We start from the raw sequence: 17729 nt of genomic DNA, 5'->3' as shown, positions 1-17729 counted from the left end.
TTATGGACTAAGCCTTCTGGAGCATGATACTAAAACTTTTTTTTTTATTGTCCTGCCAGATGTTTATTGTCTATTATTGCTATATTATGTGCTTCATACAATTACTCCTGTAAATTGTTGCAGATTCGATTGTTTTTCATACAAATATTTTGAATAGTCTTGTCAAAAAGTCCATATAACAGTAAGGAATCATTCAAATTTTGATTCATTAAATAATTGAACATATATACCACTTTATTCTTGGGATATGATCATTTATCAACAGGTTAACCTTAGCCACTTCTGATGCTCCATTTTTCAAAATTCATCCCACTAGCCTGCTAATCCTTTATCAGTACTGTTCAAAGGGTTTAATTTTCTCCAAATCACTGGCAATTTTTATGCTATATAGTTTGCAATAGCAAATGGAGATAGTGGAAAATAGCAGAGAGTTTAGTACGAATATCCTCAATCAGTCAGTTAATCTGCCTTAACAGTACTTTTCCGTTCCATTGCACTTGATTACGATTAATGTTTTTGGTCCCTTACTTCGCAGGTTTTTGGTTTTACAATTTCTTTGTCAGTTGCTTTCCAGATCTGCACAGCAAGGTTTTATGATATCATATGTTCACCTAGCTGTACTAATTACATTTATAATCTTCATGATCTCTTGTACAGACAATTTCCAATTTAAGACACAACAATACCCTTTCGAACTTTGGTAAATAGGATATACTAATAATCTATTTTAGTTAGAAAAGGTAGGAATAAAATATTTTGGCTTATTTTAATATGATACTTCAATTTCATATTAGAATGTTTTGAGAATCTCTTATAATATATAGTTGAGACTTAATATTTATTTGGATGCGATTGAATTCATTGCATTATCAATTGAATTCAAATGATAATTTTAATGAGATTAATTTAATATAAATTTTGATTAAAATTTTTTTAATTGTAACTACAATAGTTTTTTTTCAATTATAGCTAAATAACTTTTATTATTATTTTCAATTTCATTATCCATCTACGTAGAGTTTTAAACTCAAACTTATGACGTATTTTTTGTTGAACAAAATTATGAAACTTTCAAAATAAGTAAACAATACTTTTTAGGTTTAATGCAAGTATTTATAAATAATATTAGAGCAGTTATTAGTAAAATAAAAATTAATTGCTATATTATGAGAGCTATTTTTATTACTAATTATTTGTTTCTTATTACTACTAATGAGGATTGGTCTTTTTTTTTTTTTTTTTCTGTTTCTTAACCAACATCGCATGTTGGTGAATGGTGACACAACGTTCTTATATTTGTGTATATATGATTGTAAATTATTATTTTTTATTTTTATTGATAATAGTAGATTCAATTTAAAAAAAAAAAACTTATAATATATATACATTTGTCCAAATGTTTAATTTTGTCAATAAAACGACGAGAACAAAAAGACGCTAAAAGGCGGGAACTTTCCTCCAAAATCGCTGGGCCCAAATCCAAAATTAAACAAAAATATAAATGGAATAAATTGAAAAAAGGTCTGTTTTATTCTTTAAAAATATATAAGTACGGATTTAGATTCTATTGCGATTTTAATGCAATACAGTTGTATCATTAATTAAATTTAAATATTAATTTTAATAAAATTTATTTAATATATATTTTTAATTTTTTAATCATTTTATAATAATTTTACTTTCAATCATAATTATAATAAATTTTTTTAATTTTATTAAATTTAATTTTATCGTGAATCTAAATTAATCCTAAACAAAAAACTAAATAGAAAAAAAAAAAAAAAACGTAACCAAACGCTCACGCACGTTACGCGCTTTCCATTTTTACATTTCCTTTTTCTTCTTTGCTTAGTACAAAAGAAAAAATAAAAAGCTCGGGCGGTTCGAGATTTCGAATCGCTCGATTTCTCGAACGGATCTGCTTCGATTTATTTTTTTAATTCTCTATTTGGTTTCTAATCTTTACTCTTTAATTTTTATCGGAAAAATTTTGATATCCCTTTTCCTGAGTTATGAAACGTGTAGACACAGTTGGATCTTCGAGATCCTGATCGAATCTCTTGTTAGATTCCTCAGGTTCTTGCTTTTACCCTACATTTTGTTCGTACGTTTTGTTTTCCTGTCAAATTTAATGTTTGGTTTGTATCTGAATGGTTTTCAATTATTTCCAGTCCCGTGTTTCTCAGCCATCACTTAAATTTATTAGTTGAGAAATTATACTGGGAATCGATAATGCTGCATGATGTTTCGAAATCATGATTTTTTTTTCTTTTATTTTGGAATTATGATTGTTTGGTTGTTGAGAAAACGGTGAGTAGTGTAACTCTGAGTCTTTTTTTTTAATTTAAATTTTATCTTTTGTTCGAGCATTGAACACTCGTAGTGTCTGCTTAGCAGAGTGATTTTATGAGTATCACTTTATTTAGATGAAGTATAATATAAGAAAAGAATCTGTTCTTTTTTATTCTTTAATTTTTCACTCTATTTTCCTTTCATTTTCAGTGACAAAACAAAGGCGTGACATTCAAAATGAGTAATGCTTTTTCTTTTGTCTTAGTTTCCCTCTCAACGCTAGTTGAATTTGTTGAAAATTTGATTTTCATTTAAAATTATCATGAAGTTCCAAACCAGTAGTACAAAATTTTGCCCTTTCTTTCTGCATTTAACCGTGAATAGATTAGTAATGCTATATAAATAACTTTTTCACTAAGATAAATGTTTTATTCTCCTTGTAGATTGAATCCTATGTCATCAGAAAGATAGATTTCAGAGAAGTCAGCTTAAACATTCAGCTATTTAATGCAGATGAGGGAAGACGGTACCACTCATGGCTTGAATGAAACTCATGATGTAGATACTGAACAAATGGAAAGTTTTGAAGGCGTGATTAGTGGTAAGTAATCACATGTTAGAGCTTTTCAATATTTTTACTCATCTTCCTTGATTAAATTTCGAGCCATGATTTTGCTAGGTGACTGGCTGTCTTCCTTGGTGGAGTGGTTAAATAGCATGCTTCCTGATTTAAGGTTGCCATTGGATGCAACAGAAGAGGAGCTGAGAGGATGTTTGATTGATGGAACTATTTTTTGTACCATTTTGAACAAGCTGCATCCTGGCATTGTTGAAATGGTTTGATCACTCTTTTCTTAATACTTTGTTTGCTGTATTAATTTGACTTCAATCTCTTTCACTTTTCTCTTTTAGACTTAATTTTACATGTTTGCATCTTGTTTTGGACGATGTACTTCACTATTTGAGCATGTTTCTTCTCCAACTTCAGGATGGTGGTCTAGAATGTGGCCCTGTAAATGTCAAGAGGGGTTTCTGATTGCTATGGATGAAATGGGGTTGCCCAGCTTTGCTTGGTCCGACATAGAGCAGGTATCAATTGAATTGAAGATTGTTTTTTTGTGAACAATGTTCTATTTCAGTGTGCTAGACATGTAAGGTTGGTTGAAACTGAAAACAATTTTCCTACTCATTGATCATGAAACTGAAAGCATTTTTCCTACACATTGATCTTAGCTTGTGCATGATGAGGAGTAAGCTAACAGTTTTTGGGCGTATGGTTTTGGTATAGTCCTAATTAAAGTGAACTGTAGTACTATTCTTTTAGTTATACGTCTATCCCAGTGAAAAGTACGAGTGTCTTGGCATGTAAACTTTGTATTTCAAACCTTTTGGTCTAAATTTTGGAATGGTTCCTGGTTGGAATGGATTTTTTTTTTTTAAATTTCAGATGGGTCTGATCATTTGATCATGGAACCAAACGTAGATCTGGTTAAAGGTGTATGATGGGCTACCCTTTTTTTGTTTGCCCAGAATGAACTACCCTCGTTAGCTGGGCTTGGTTAGGAACATATTCAAAGTCCAAGTTAAAGAGTCCATTGCTATTTTTGCTTTTCTTTCTTCCTTTTGGTTAATAATTTGGGATATGTGCAGGGCCACATGATGCCAGTTTTAGAGTGCCTTAAGACACTTAGGGCATATTTCAATTCTAACGGTAAGGCCAATAGCCTCCAAAATCCTTCTAGGAAGAGGTGGAATCTTTCCAGTGCATTTGAAAGTATCCACTTGAAGCAAGGATGTTCTACTGATCTTTCTGATGCAACAATTTTGGAATTAATGGAATCAAGCAGTTTAGGTGTCAGACCCTGAGCTTCTTCCATACACATGTCTGTATCTATTAGTGAACCCCATTATGTGATCAGATTTTCATATTAACTCTTAGTTTAATGCATTCTTATGTATCTTCTTTTGCGCAGAATGCCTCGACTCAATCACTATTCAGTATCCTGTACAGGATTATGGATGAAAGTATTGAAAGAAAGAAAGGAGATGTACCTCATGTATGCCATTCAGAGTACATACATTTGCTGTATTTTCTTAGTATGCGTGGATATTTTCCTTGTTGGGTCTTTTTTCTGATACTCATCTTCATGCATCTGTCATATTGTATTTCTTTCCAGTACCTTTTATTTATTTATGGTTGTCTATCATTGCCTTTTTTGTTCAGTGTGTAGCATGTCTATTGAGAAAGATTGTACAAGAGATAGAATGGCAAGTTTCAACTCGGGCAGAAAACTTAAAAAATGTAAATTGCTTTTGAACTTTTTTTTCCCTCTAAGAGAAAGTTTTCTCATATGTTGTGCATGAACAATGAATATTTATATTCTTGAACTCATGCAGCAAAACAACCTTTATAAGAAACGGGAGGAAAAGTATCAGTCAAGGATAAGGGCACTTGGGACCATAGCAAAGGGAACAGCAGAGGAAAATTAAGTACTTGACAAATAGTTTACAATGTGTGCCTTAGTTTTTTCTTTGCTTTTAGTTGTGTCCACTGTCTCAATAATTCTGGATCTGTTTTGCTTCCTACAGGTTGTCATAAGACAACTACAGCATATAAAGGTGCAATTCTTATCCTTTCTCCTTTTACTTAATTTATTGCTGATTTTTTAATTTTTGCGTCTTGTTCTAGTTCTGTGCCTTTAGTTTTCCAAAGACTTCCATTGCCGTATTGTTCTATGGTTTTCATTTCTACCAATAGGTATTTGCTTCATTCATACATCTGAAACTCAAGAACTGCATCTAATTCTTGGAATTGCATAACTTATATTTACTGTTGTTTGAAGTGCAAGAAGGATAAGATATTTTTCCTTTGCATGTTATTTGCATTTATATCCTGTGTGAAAAACTAGTGAACGAGAGTGAAGCGTTGATAAAAGAAAACTTGAGAGTTTAATTTTTTTTGTGAAGGAAAAGCAATGTAGTTTCAGAAGAAAATTTTAAGGGGATGATTTAGTTTAGGATATTTATATTAGGTTTGTCCTAATCATCTAAATTAAATCTGATTTTGGGTCTTTTTTTTTTAAATACTTGCACAGTTGTGCTACATTTATGTTTGCTTAATAAGGTTGGGCTTTCAGAACCCCAGCATTATAATTTAGGTAATGGTAAACTTGATATGATCCCTCTTTTGTGGTGGAATCAAGCTCAGATTAACATGGGCTTGCTATCTGAGTAAATTACTTTTTCCCCATTGACAGTCTTAATACCATGCCACTTTTGGTGTTTTGCAAGGAATTGTTGTTCTTTTTACCAAAAGCCATATTTTGTCTGCCAATAGTCTTTTATGATTGCTTTGTATGTTTATTGAAAATTGCAGATTGAAAAGAGCAAACTGGAGGAGAAGGGTAAAGTTGAAGAGCAGGATGTGCTTCTGCTTAAAAAGGAGAAGATTCAGAATGACATTGAGATATCTAGACTAAGAGAGGAACTAGAGAGCAGCAAAAACATGCACGAAAGGCGTTGTCTACAATCGGAAGCCCAGGCCAAGGATACTAAAGTGGTGTTAGAAAAGAAGTTAAAAGAACTTGAGTGTTGTTTATATGATTCTAGGAAAAAAATGAATGAGCTTCAGTCATTTTCTGAATCTGAACAAAAGAGATGGAAAAATAAGGAGCGCAGTTATCAGAGCTTCATTGATCTACAAGTTGGGGCTTTAAAGGTTTGTTGTGTTTACCATTTTCCTATGATGTGATATTGATGCATAGTCCTTTAACATGAAGTTTACACTGTTTAGGAATTGAGGGATGCATCTAAGTCCATCAAACATGAAGCCCTAAAGACTAAAAAGAGCTACTCAGAGGAACTTAATTACTTAGGTAATGTGGGTTATTCTTGCTGTTAGTTTTGTTACTTAGGTAATGTAGGTTATTCTTGCTGTTAGTTTTGTTTGTTTGGATTGGTCTGCCATCTAGATTTCATTTTCTTCTTTGCTTGATTTTGAGCAATTTCTCATTGTGTATATCCTTTTTTCTCGAGTAGGAATAAAGCTTAAAGGACTAGTAGATGCTGCTGAAAATTATCATTCTGTTCTTGTTGAAAACTGAAGATTGTACAATGAGGTTCAGGATTTGAAATGTACATTGCTATAATCTTAGTTTGTTTGGGTTTTGTCACCACGTTGCTGATGCTATTTCTTACCTTTTGTAGGAAATATTAGAGTCTATTGTAGAATAAGGCCACTCTTTCCAGGGCAAAGTAAGAAACAAACAACAATAGAATATATTGGTGAGAATGGTGAATTGGTTGTTTCTAATCCCTTGAAGCAAGGGAAGGACACTCATAGGCTCTTCAAGTTTAACAAGGTTTTCAGTCCAGCAGCTACCCAAGGTTTTAAATTTATGTAACTTTGTTCATTGTTGATAATCAAACTCATCTCTTAATTTAATTGCTACATAGTTTCAGTCACAATATTTATAACTGCTGCTTATACATGTAGATTTTTCAATGTGATATGTCTGCAGAGGAGGTATTTTTAGACACCCAACCATTGATTCGATCTGTTCTTGATGGTTACAATGTTTGCATATTTGCTTATGGTCAAACTGGCTCTGGAAAAACTTATACAATGGTGAGCTACTTATTAATATTTTCCAGTTGAAATAAGTAGTTTATTTTAAACTTGCAGGCTATACCTTATGCATTTTCATTTTCTCTTTCCAGAGTGGACCCAATGTGTCTTCTAAAGAAGATTGGGGAGTTAATTATAGAGCACTCAATGATCTTTTCCAAATCTCTCAAAGCAGGAAAAGCTCCATTGTATATGAAGTTGGTGTTCAAATGGTTGAGATATATAATGAACAAGTTCGTGATCTGCTTGTTGGTGACAGCTTTCAGAGAAGATATCTTTTATTTTTACCATTTGGATTTCATTTCTTGTGTTTCTCAGTTCTTGTCTGAAATTTGGCTCTATAACTTATCTTTTATTGTTATTTTTTCTTACTCATAATTGATCTTTATGTTACCCTACTGATTTATAAATACGCAATCCACATTTCTTAATTTTATGCATTTGGTCAAAGAGTTTCATTTTATTCCATTTCACTTTCTTCCTGCCGTTAAATATGTTCTTTGTTTCCTTTGACTTGCACACACTTGGGGTTTGGAATACTACCCAATCAAACGGGTTAGCTGTACCTGAAGCAAGCATGCATTCTGTAAAATCAACCACAGATGTTCTGGAGTTGATGAATATTGGGTTAACGAATAGGGCTGTAGGGGCTACAGCCCTAAATGAGAGGAGTAGCAGATCCCACTGGTTATATTTTCACTTAATACATTGTATATAACTTGTTATTGGAGTTGTGTCTAATGGGTTTCAGTAAATTATTATGTGCAGTGTTCTAACCATTCATGTTCGTGGCACGGAATTAAAAACTAATGCTGTTTTGCGTGGTAGTTTACATCTGGTGGATCTTGCTGGCAGTGAACGTGTAGTTCGTTCTGAAGCAACTGGAGATAGGCTTAGGGAGGCACAACATATAAACAAATCTCTGTCAGCTCTCGGAGACGTAATCTTTGCTCTGGGACAAAAGAATGCTCACATCCCTTATAGAAATAGCAAACTAACTCAAGTTCTCCAGAGTTCTTTAGGTACATTTCAGTTTTCAGATTTTAATTTTGCTATTGTGATTTTACAGCATTATTATGCGCAATAGTAGTTTACATATGTTAAATGGTTTTATTTTCTCTTACTGATTACTTGTCCTTTTCTTTTAATATCAAATTGTAGGTGGCAAGGCAAAAACCCTTATGTTTGTGCAGCTTAATTCTGATGTAGATTCATACTCTGAAACAATAAGTACTTTGAAGTTTGCTGAGAGGGTTTCCGGTGTTAAGTTAGGTGCTGCACGGACTAATAGAGAAGGGAGAGATATCAGAGAACTCATGGAACAGGTATACTTTTCTCTTCCTCTTCTCATTTTCCCCTTGTTGCAAAAGTTAATGTGGCATAGGTGTTGAAACCAAGTAGCGATTTTTACTACCTTGGTTATCTTTTTTCTATGGCAATGGATAAAACACAGAGTTACTGTCCAAAGTTGGACCAGGAAATTCCAACTTTAACTAATGAGCCTATCAACTGGCATCCTTGCAGCAGCATAACCTGGTTTGCGTCTCTAGCTTTCATCAGCCTTGATTTTTGCTGAAAAGAATTTGCATGAACCTGCCAGTTTACGAAGATTTGATTCTCTGTTGGTTTGAGGAGATACTTTTAGGGTTTTTCTTCCTAAGATCTCAATAAGATATGGTAACTCTGTTTAGGAGAAATTCTTGGTGTAGCACACTATTCTTGACAGAATTGTATTTTTCTTGAAGAACATTTTAACCATTTTAGATCATTTAATCTGTCATTTCATTTCTGATCTTCTATTGATCTTGCAGGTTGCATTCCTCAAAGAAACCATCACAAAGAAACTCAGGAGATTGAGCGTTTGCAGTTCCTTAAGGGTAATGGCAATGGTATTAAGCATGGTATGAGCTCACTAAGGTATGGATCTTCCTCTCCTAGGGGACACTCCAGTGGGACTCCAAGACAAAGCCGGAGCCTCTCAACATGGCAAAGCTTGGGAAAGTTTGAGAAAGCAGCTTTTGATGTGGACAATTGCTCAGTTAACAGTGATAAGAACTCTGAAGCTGGCTCTCATCGGTCAATGGATGACTCAAAGCATCACAATGAATCTTCTGTGCAGACAAACCTTGCAAGAAGAGATTTGGGTCAGAGTATTACTGATGATATTGAACTCTCGGGCTTTGGAGATGCAGATTCAGAGGAGAGATTAAGTGATATATCTGATGGGGATCTATCAATGGGTGGTACAGAAACTGATGGCTCAATCTGTAGTGCCGTAGAGTTCACTCTTTTCCCAGAAGTTTCAAAACCTTCTGATAAACCAGATAAGGTTGAGAAAGCAGACAAAGCTGAAAAATCTGAAAACATTGGGAAGTGAGTATCCTTCAACACCTTTGGCTTTTATTTTGTATAGGATCTTGTTTCTGGATTAAGTAATGGGAACAAGTTTCTAATCAACTATTGTTTTTGAACTAGAAACTAAAGTTACTTGCTAATGGTTGCTATAATGACTTAAAAATTAAATGCTGCTGGCAGAATTGCAAAATTAAATGCTGCTAGCAGAATTGATAACCACAAGAATCATTGCAATATCTGATAGAATCATTGCAATATCTGATAAGTTGCTTAATTATCCTTTTCCTCTCCTCCTTGCTCTCTATAAATTCGTGATTATATATTTACATTTAAGTTGTTAGCATAAGTTTGTGCAAAAGTATTTTGAATGACACACATTGCTTGGGCTTGAAGCCTCTGATAGTAAAACAGGTCAGTGAGAAAATTCTTTTTGATTTTTCTGATTGGCTCATTTGTTGCTTGAAAATAGGTCCGACGTCCCATCTAAGCTTCCAAAGCTGGTTCAAAAGGCGATGCAAACAAACCCTGCTCGATTGTCAATGTCCAGGAGCACCTCAAAGGTTTCGTCAAGTATGTAATTTTATATACTATTATTCTATATTCGAACTGTTTTAGTCATTTTTCAGGCTAAACTATCTGAGTAGCACTCCACTACACTGCTAGCACTACTGCTACAGCTTACTTTTCCTGATTTGTCAAAATTTTTTTATCTGATTACCATCATGTATGACTGAACCCTTTTATCACAGTTTCTTAAATTCTATTGCTTGTCCTCAATTCTTTCGTTTTGTTCCTTGGAATGTATATCAGGTGCTCGGAAAAACACTGTTGCCACCACTGGCAGTTCTTCGACTAAGTCCCTGAAACGAAGGCAGTGAATTGAATTATATTTACAGCTTTACTATGCTTATTGCCTCTAGGTTGTTCCTCGCTTCCATTTTCACTTGTAAAAAACATGATCAAGGGTCATATCAGCCCCTTCACTCGGGTTCTCATCGTATTGCCCATCTATATATATTTGTCTTTCTTTTTTCCCAAAAAATCCTTCAGATTCTGTCCAAATAAGCTGTAAAAAGGAAGGAAGAAATAACCTGACTGGATGCTTATTAAAAAAAAAAAAAAAAAGGCCACCCATTTTATTGCATTTGAAGTTTTTTGGTTTTTACTGTATTCCTCGCAGGTGTAAAGACTTGTTTTCTTCATTCGGCTACGTATTAAAAAGCGGTTTGTTACTATTTCGTGCCTGGTGTCGTGAAATCCACGGTATGAAAATGAATTACAATAAATTATCCAAAAGAAGAAAAAAAAAAAAAAAGAAAGAAAATGAATCACAATAAAAACATCAGAAAGGAACAGAAGCACTTGCCATCGAATGAAGACTCAATTCTAACTACAGTAAAACGTTAGTCGAACTGATGAACATCAAGTGAAGGGAGTCATCCGAAGGGCAGAGGAAGATATTTTAATAACTTCAACTTCAATTAACAATATTTCAAAGTTTAAAATTTCCATTTTTGATCAGCAAGGTCTGGGTGGTGTAGTTGGTTATCACGCTAGTCTCACACACTAGAGGTCCCCGGTTCGAACCCGGGCTCAGACAATTTTACAATTTTAAATTATTTTTCATTTTTTTTTAATGTCTACTGAAGTACTCACTTGACCCAATAACCCACCCAAGAGAAAAGCCCAGATGCTTTTGCAAATCCTTTTTCACCCAATGAACTTATCTCTGTTCAGGCCGAATTCAAAAAACTTTTGTGAACTAATTAGTCATAAAGAAAAATAATTAGGTGAAGTTCATTTACCATGAAAGAGAAAAGGAAACAAATCTACATGATTTCAGTTGTAGAAATGCTTATTGAAATTTGAGAAATGTTTTGAAAAGTTTCAAAATTTACCCCTGAAAGAAAGATTCCGAATTAACTTTGTATATATATATATATATATATATATATATATATATATATACACACACACACACTACATGGACCCAACTAATTATAGAATGGAATATTAACACAACAGTTATCACCATCAAGGTTTCACGGTTTGCATTCATAATTGTTAGAGGGCACATGCATGGAGGCATTATTAGCAAGCTGATGATGACACTTAGCATCAAAGCATGTGGAAAACTATTTTTACTTATAGAGACCTTTTGAGGGAATTGGTGATCCAATTAATGATGGAAATCTAATTGATTGGTGATAAAATAATGATAAACCTAATTGATTTAAAGGCAAAACGTTAAAGGTAAACCGACAAGGTTTGTCATCTTGCCATTTATGTTAATTTTCTTTGTGCTAATGGATATTAATGGAAAATATGGTGCATCAGAAATGGCTGGTGCATGCTGCAAGCAAGCAGAATAGTTATTAGGTTTTATTTGATTTCGACATGTTTTTGAAGATTAATGTGTATTCACCGCTGGTAGATGGCAATACAATTGAACAGAATTAATGTTGATCTCTTTCTAATACGAGGCAACGTTCTTTCGCTTTGAAGAAAAAACATTGTCTTGGTGCTATAATAATGGAGCTATGGAAAGATTTAGGTTAGGGTTATAATTGCTTTGTTTTACAAATGCTCAATATGGTTGGACTGATTTATGCCAGTCCTTTCCCTAATGTTTGTATACTAGAAACCATCCCAACAAGGTCCTTCTGTTACTTTTACACGTTCCAACATTCCTCCATTCTCGAATATTGTTCAGTTTGGCACTTTGGACAGTCTTTGCACTCAATTCACTTTCTGTATGAACATAAATCTCGTTCAAATCATCCTACTTTAATTATATCTGCAATCTATAAGGCGGTGATTTCTGGGCAATTACCCCAGTTTCCATTCTGTGATAAAAGGGAAAGGAAAGGACCAAATTTTACATATTTTAAAGTGGATTCAGGAGTGAAGTGCTCGAAACAAAAAGATTTTTCAGTGCAGCAGCTAGTCTATGGAGCTTCAGAGAATACATCAGCTCACTGCATTTACAACATATAATGGAACTGGGACATCAGAAACATGATATGGGCATTCATTGGTTTGGTGCTTGAAAATACTGTAATGACTCTAATGAGTCATATTGATTTCAACATGGTGAAGTCTGCTGACATAAATTGGCAGAGTTGGTTCTTACTTCTGACTTCTAAGTACCGGTCAGTGGTCACCACAAAATTTTTACATATCATGTGAATGCAACAGTTATCTGACAGACAAGTCAGCAAGCAATCTGAGAAACACGCGTGGAAATCTCACAGTTGAAGTGGCAAACCCAAATAGTTAAAGATAAAAGGATAGATCGGTAAGGCTTACTTTCGAGTCTCGTTGCCTGCAATCGTGATATGTAAATCCAATGCAAGTGTTTTTTTAGACTTACTGTCCATCCTGACTTTGAAATGGAGAAACTTCCTCTCTCCCTAAACTATTTTCACCAAAAAAAAAAAAAAAGATCCTATAAAAATGATAGAACAATGTTTTACCTTTTCATCTGCTTTGGCTCCAAACATAGTAAAAGACTAGAAGGGAAGTTTAAGGTAAAATTTTCTATGATATATTACCCCGATAGCTCCTCAATATAATACAAGTAAAAGGAAAGAAGAATTGTATCTTCAAAATGTCTCAATAGCTACATGACTACTTTTCCATTGCTATCAAGTTACCATATGAACAGTATGGTGTTTCTATTCTAATTCCAATTATAGAAGTGAAGAATGAATCAATAGCAGTGAAGAAATTCTTGTGCGAGTGTAGTAGCCCTCAATTTGTGGCAGGAACTCGCACATCAATCTGTAAATCCATTTGACAGTATTCAAGACAGGCGTTTCAGATTTGGATCTGTGCCATTGAATATAGACATCCCTGTACAGTAAATGCTCATTCAAAATGGCAGATGTGTTACCCCTCTCCATCCCTTTGTCACTTGCTTTCAGCCATGGCCACTCCAAAACACATATGGAAAGTCCATTCGAATTCAACAAGCCAGCCGTTTTAGGTCTAAACACGAGCAATTGGAGAGAAAGGAGGGTTAATCACATAGGATGGTGGGATTGCTTCCACCTTTTTGTTCACTTTCTTCTCTTCTGTGACAGCTGCTATTAAGAATTTCACTTCCTCCTCAATAAGCGCTTTTAGTGAATTGCATTGCGACAAATGTTTGCTTTGTGCCTCCCCAGCAGCAGTGGAGGTTAATGTACCATGCAACATAGCAACACAAATTGAAAACGCTTGTAATGTGGATAACTTTGCATGGAAATCAACCGCATACCCTCCTTCAATGGCTGTCATGGTCAATGCTGGCGTATTCTCTTTGGCACCCTACATAATAATAATGATAATAATTAAAAATAAATTATTCAAATCTACAAAATGAACAATAATCAGAAACAGTATCAAGAAGTAAAATGCTTTCCAATGATCCGTTTCATGCTAAATTCCATATCTTATTCTCATGACCATCTGAGCAACCAATCAAACCATCTCCGTAGAGATATAACAGAAAAAAAGGGGGTTGAAGATATTTCCATCAGGTTCGTAGAACCCTGTTATAAGACTCTTGGATTTAGAATTATACATGCATGTTTTATTGGTCATCCAAACATATTGTCATAAAGCTGAGCAAATGTAGAAATAGACCCCTATCCAGGCCACAAGCTAGAGCATGAAATCAACACATCTAGAGCTCTAATCCCAACAAAATCTCCAAAATTAAATGCTCTAAGCCCACATCCTATACCTTTTCTTCTGAAAGATGTTAATGGTGATCCTTATCCAATAATCTGATGGTAAAGCTTTCATCATGCAAGCTATGTTTGTGAGAAATTTGCTTTAGCATAAAACTAAAACCTTACCTGAAGAAAAAGTTCAAGAGGCTGCTTACTGTCCACCAGTGATTGATCTTCAGAACAATTTATACTGGGATTGCCAAAAACTACAAGGGGACAAGCCATGTCCCAGCCACCACAATCACAGCCTCCACCCATCCTCCACCTATTCAGTAGCGGTGAAGGACCCTGGGTCTCAGTACTAGGAAAGCCATGGTTTCCAGTTGGAATAACCACCTTCACCTTTTCTTGGCTCCTGCTATCTATGCTGGTTTTACTTTCATCAATTATAGAGACATTGAGTAGGTTTAAATGTCTCTTATCACCTATTTTATCCCCTTTTCTGTATTTTAAGCTCTCTCTCTCCTTAAACGGTACTTGAATGACTATGGCAGCAATTTCAAGGTTCGGATGCAAGTCAGCAGCAGGTAGCCATGGAGTTGATCCATTTAGGGATTCAACCTCATCACTGTCAGAAGCAAGATTTAAGTGATCTTTAAACTTCACTGCATTAGAGCCATCATCTGATTCACAGCATCCCACAGCCAAGCCTGGACTAGAGCAGATAGGGTTTTTATGAACATCAGAGGATCCTTGGACAGAAACACGATGTCTTGCATGTGCAATATCATATAAAACAAACTCCGTAACCATGGAGCTGTCAACAACCCCACCATCTTTAATTTCTGAGCACAAACAGCAGGAAACTTGCATCTGTGCAACAATTGAAGAATCTTTTATGCTATCACTCAATCCCCATATACTGGCATTGCTCTTCTTTCTGTTGCCAATTGAGTGAAAGGTGTATATCCAATTGAAAGCATTATCTGCCTTCCATGTTTTGGCTAGAAAAACATCTTCGGGTTGATTCATTGAGAACTCAAAAAATGGCACCCCATTTTTAGCTCCCAACTTGAGACAACCATGTAGGTGAACCGGTGAGCTTGCCACTGGTGACTGAACATTATCTTTCTTGTTAAACTGGGAATCCAATTCAGAATTCTTAGGTGAATGTGAGAAGTCATGCAACAAAGATTTCCGAAATGTCTTTTTTCTTATATTTTCCATCCCAATAGTTTTGACAATGTCAGCTTCTGGTACATAACTGAAAGGACTTCGCAGAGACTTTGATTTCATGAATGGATCAAACATCTTTCTAATAGGACTAAATCTAGCCCTCGAGCTGCTTCTGGAGAACCGGTCACTTTCTGATAAAGAGGGTGAATGAGACACTTCGACCTTAGCAGAGAGTGAGTTACACAGATCACGAACTGTGTCCTTTTCAACAAGGTCATTACCATCATCTAAAGGACTGACAACTGGTTCACATCCAAAACTTAAGTCCCTCTTGTTGTTTATCCCTACAATTTCCGCCAACTGTTTTTCTCTCTTATCTGAATCTTTATTATCTGAACTTAGACAGATTTCAATGAAGCCATTTGACGAGCATGATTTTAAGCAAGCTTTGCTAATGGATGCTGATTTCAAGTTTGAGTCGATTGACATCACTGGATTTCTTTCTCGTGGGCTTTCCTCTTCTGAATTACAAAGAGAATCAACAATTCTGAAGGAAAAAGAGGTGTCACTACCACGTGATAATTCAATTTTCCTCCTCCCCTCAACAGTACCCGTTTTTTCCTTTTTCCTTACCTCTTTGGAGCTTCGATATATGGAACCTCGCTTCAGCTCAGCATTACTTTCTGTCCCCATAGGTCTAGATGGAATGTTCTTACAAGAAGCACTGCCGTAGCGACTAATGCTGGTTTCAGTACAGGCCTCCTTTGTCCTCAATAAATCCTCTTTATGACCTGGCTTTCCTTTTGGATATCCATTTTCCATGTTTGAACATTGTTGAGGAGATGGAAGAACAGTTTTAGGACTCAGATTCAATGTGCAGTTCTTCTCCAAGTCTGACTCCATCTCTAGTCCCATTGATACATTTACAGTCCTGCAAGTAATGCAAGTCATATAAACACAGATTTGACATATCAGCTAAACAGAGATTAACATCTTCCACTAATCCTGAAGAAAACTAATTTCTTTAATTAAATATTCTCAAAGTAGGATCAAGACATGCCCCATTAATTAGGATATGCTTGACTACATAAGATATTTGAGCAGCAGATTTGTAGTAAAAATTTGAAGCATGCATAATATCAATCAGTATAAAATCGATTCATCACATCCAAGTTGCTCCAAATTATAGTCTCATGCCCATTTGACCATATCCCATAAACCACCAAAAAGACGCTGTTCCTAAAAGACCTGAAAGAAAAACAACCCTTGTCCTTGTACAAAAGAAAAAATCAAGAAGAACAGACAAAAAATCACCAATGAGGCTCCAAATATGACCTCAATCAAGCAAACACAAATTGTCAACAACAAAGCCAAATCATTGATCATAACTCTAATACAAGCAAAACTGATATGCTCATGAAAGATAGAGGAGGGGGAAAAAGAATAAACAAACAAATTAACTCCAAATCTTCTCATCATGAAGCACTAGAATGTGATCTTAACTTTAGAAACAACCTTCATTTGGAAAAGCTGGCCTGCACCTCATAATTGGCAGTGATCTCATAAAACTAAAACCCATGAACCAACAAAGAATCTCGTGATCTCTATAAACAAACAAAAATTAAGTAAAGTGACAGGGATAAAGGCTATACAATTATTTAAAAAAAAAAAAAAACAACTTTATTTTCACTTGCATTCCAAGCCAACAAAAAGTGGCCAAAGCAAATTGCTAGAGAAAATGGGCATACCCCACTATAGATCTTACAGAAGTGAATTCAAAGAAAAACCCAAGAAACTGTAAGTAGATGCAGTCATACCCTTCAAACACTTGAGCTCAGAGTCTCTTATGAATCTACAAGAAGCAAAGAAAAAAAAAACACCAAAAACCTTCTTTAAAGAAGAGTCAAACATGACAGAGTACTTCGAATTATAAAAGAACCCAACAAAACAAAAGTACAATATAAAAGCAAAAAAGAAAAAAACAATAAGAACTGGACCAATAACTACAAAAGCATAAAAGACACAAAAGTATGAGTGGTTTGAAAGAGAAAGAAACATGAGAGAGAGAAAGCATGCCTTGCCTTGCGTTGCCTTGCGTTGCCTTGCCTGTGCTATAGATTGTGCTTAGGAAGGAGAGTGAGAGTGAAGTGTTGAGTATTTGGTCTCTTTCACGTGAGCTCCCAGGAGAGACAATGAGCTGCTCATTTTCTGTTCCTGTCTAGTAAAAAAGCAATCTTGTTTCAAGTCATCATATGCTTGCCGGCTTTTTTTTTTTTTTAAGCTTTCTTTTTATAAGTAGAATGAAAAAAATGAAAAATTTATTAATTTTATGTTTAAAATTTATAATTATTTTTTTATCTTATAACTTAATTATTATATTAATAAATTTTTTATCTTTAATTCCTTACATTCTCCCTACCAAACAAAACCATAATTTTGCAACATTATACTTTTTCAGCTAAACATTAAGATAAGTTTTAATGGGGGCAACCTCATCAAAAAAGACAATAATACCAACAAATGATACTGGTCTCATTTCATTACCATGGGTAGTTTCGGTTTTTCACTTGTCATCAATCAAAAAGTTTGCTTCCCTGACCTTGATTAGAAAGAGCTCAAGG

At 34.7% G+C, this 17729-nt stretch overlaps 1 protein-coding gene, 1 non-coding gene and 1 pseudogene across 10 annotated transcripts; 2 read left to right on the top strand and 1 right to left on the bottom strand.

The window, feature by feature from the left end:
- The first annotated feature begins 1818 nt into the window (after nucleotides 1-1818).
- Nucleotides 1819-10512, top strand: LOC111278124 (kinesin-like protein KIN-14J; annotated as a pseudogene). The gene is made up of 21 exons (XR_016329074.1): nucleotides 1819-2076; nucleotides 2736-2893; nucleotides 2972-3129; nucleotides 3281-3381; nucleotides 3943-4146; nucleotides 4266-4349; nucleotides 4517-4594; nucleotides 4690-4782; nucleotides 4882-4911; nucleotides 5669-6010; nucleotides 6086-6167; nucleotides 6331-6426; nucleotides 6499-6678; nucleotides 6813-6919; nucleotides 7012-7190; nucleotides 7442-7606; nucleotides 7688-7941; nucleotides 8081-8244; nucleotides 8731-9292; nucleotides 9744-9844; nucleotides 10085-10512. The product of XR_016329074.1 is annotated as a kinesin-like protein KIN-14J (transcript).
- A 288-nt stretch (nucleotides 10513-10800) lies between these two features.
- On the top strand, nucleotides 10801-10874 carry TRNAV-CAC (transfer RNA valine (anticodon CAC)). The gene has a single exon. It is a non-coding gene; the product is annotated as a tRNA-Val (tRNA).
- Nucleotides 10875-12798: 1924 nt separating this feature from the next.
- LOC111278109 (uncharacterized) lies at nucleotides 12799-17372 on the bottom strand. Of its 8 annotated transcripts, XM_089746147.1 has the most exons (6): nucleotides 17185-17369; nucleotides 16926-16960; nucleotides 16624-16712; nucleotides 15742-16039; nucleotides 14119-15655; nucleotides 12799-13585 (listed from the first exon to the last, which is right to left on the bottom strand). In XM_089746147.1, exons 5-6 carry the CDS (start codon nucleotides 15595-15597, stop codon nucleotides 13265-13267), a joined length of 1800 nt encoding a protein of 599 aa, XP_089602273.1. In that variant the 5' UTR covers nucleotides 15598-15655; nucleotides 15742-16039; nucleotides 16624-16712; nucleotides 16926-16960; nucleotides 17185-17369; the 3' UTR covers nucleotides 12799-13264. The 8 variants fall into 8 exon arrangements, with proteins under 8 accessions (XP_089602273.1, XP_089602274.1, XP_089602271.1 ...); XM_089746148.1 differs by lacking the exon at nucleotides 16624-16712 and having other exon boundaries at nucleotides 17190-17341; XM_089746145.1 differs by lacking the exon at nucleotides 16624-16712 and having other exon boundaries at nucleotides 14119-16039; nucleotides 17185-17344.
- Between the last annotated feature and the right edge of the window lie 357 nt (nucleotides 17373-17729).

This window comes from Durio zibethinus, chromosome 17 (assembly GCF_047325235.1).
Source record: "Durio zibethinus cultivar Kanyao isolate XHJ-2024 chromosome 17, ASM4732523v1, whole genome shotgun sequence".
Classification (NCBI taxonomy): domain Eukaryota; kingdom Viridiplantae; phylum Streptophyta; class Magnoliopsida; order Malvales; family Malvaceae; genus Durio; species Durio zibethinus.
Note: the sequence above shows the minus strand (reverse complement) of the source record. Positions and strands in the feature narration are given on the sequence as shown.

Coding starts and splice junctions, on each gene's coding strand:
- LOC111278109 (XM_022864595.2), bottom strand. CDS start 16,059: ATGACTTGCATTACTTGCAGGACTGTAAATGTATCAATGGGACTAGAG. Junction 13,586..14,118: donor CTCTTGAACTTTTTCTTCAG/GTAAGGTTTTAG, acceptor ATTATTATGTAG/GGTGCCAAAGAGAATACGCC.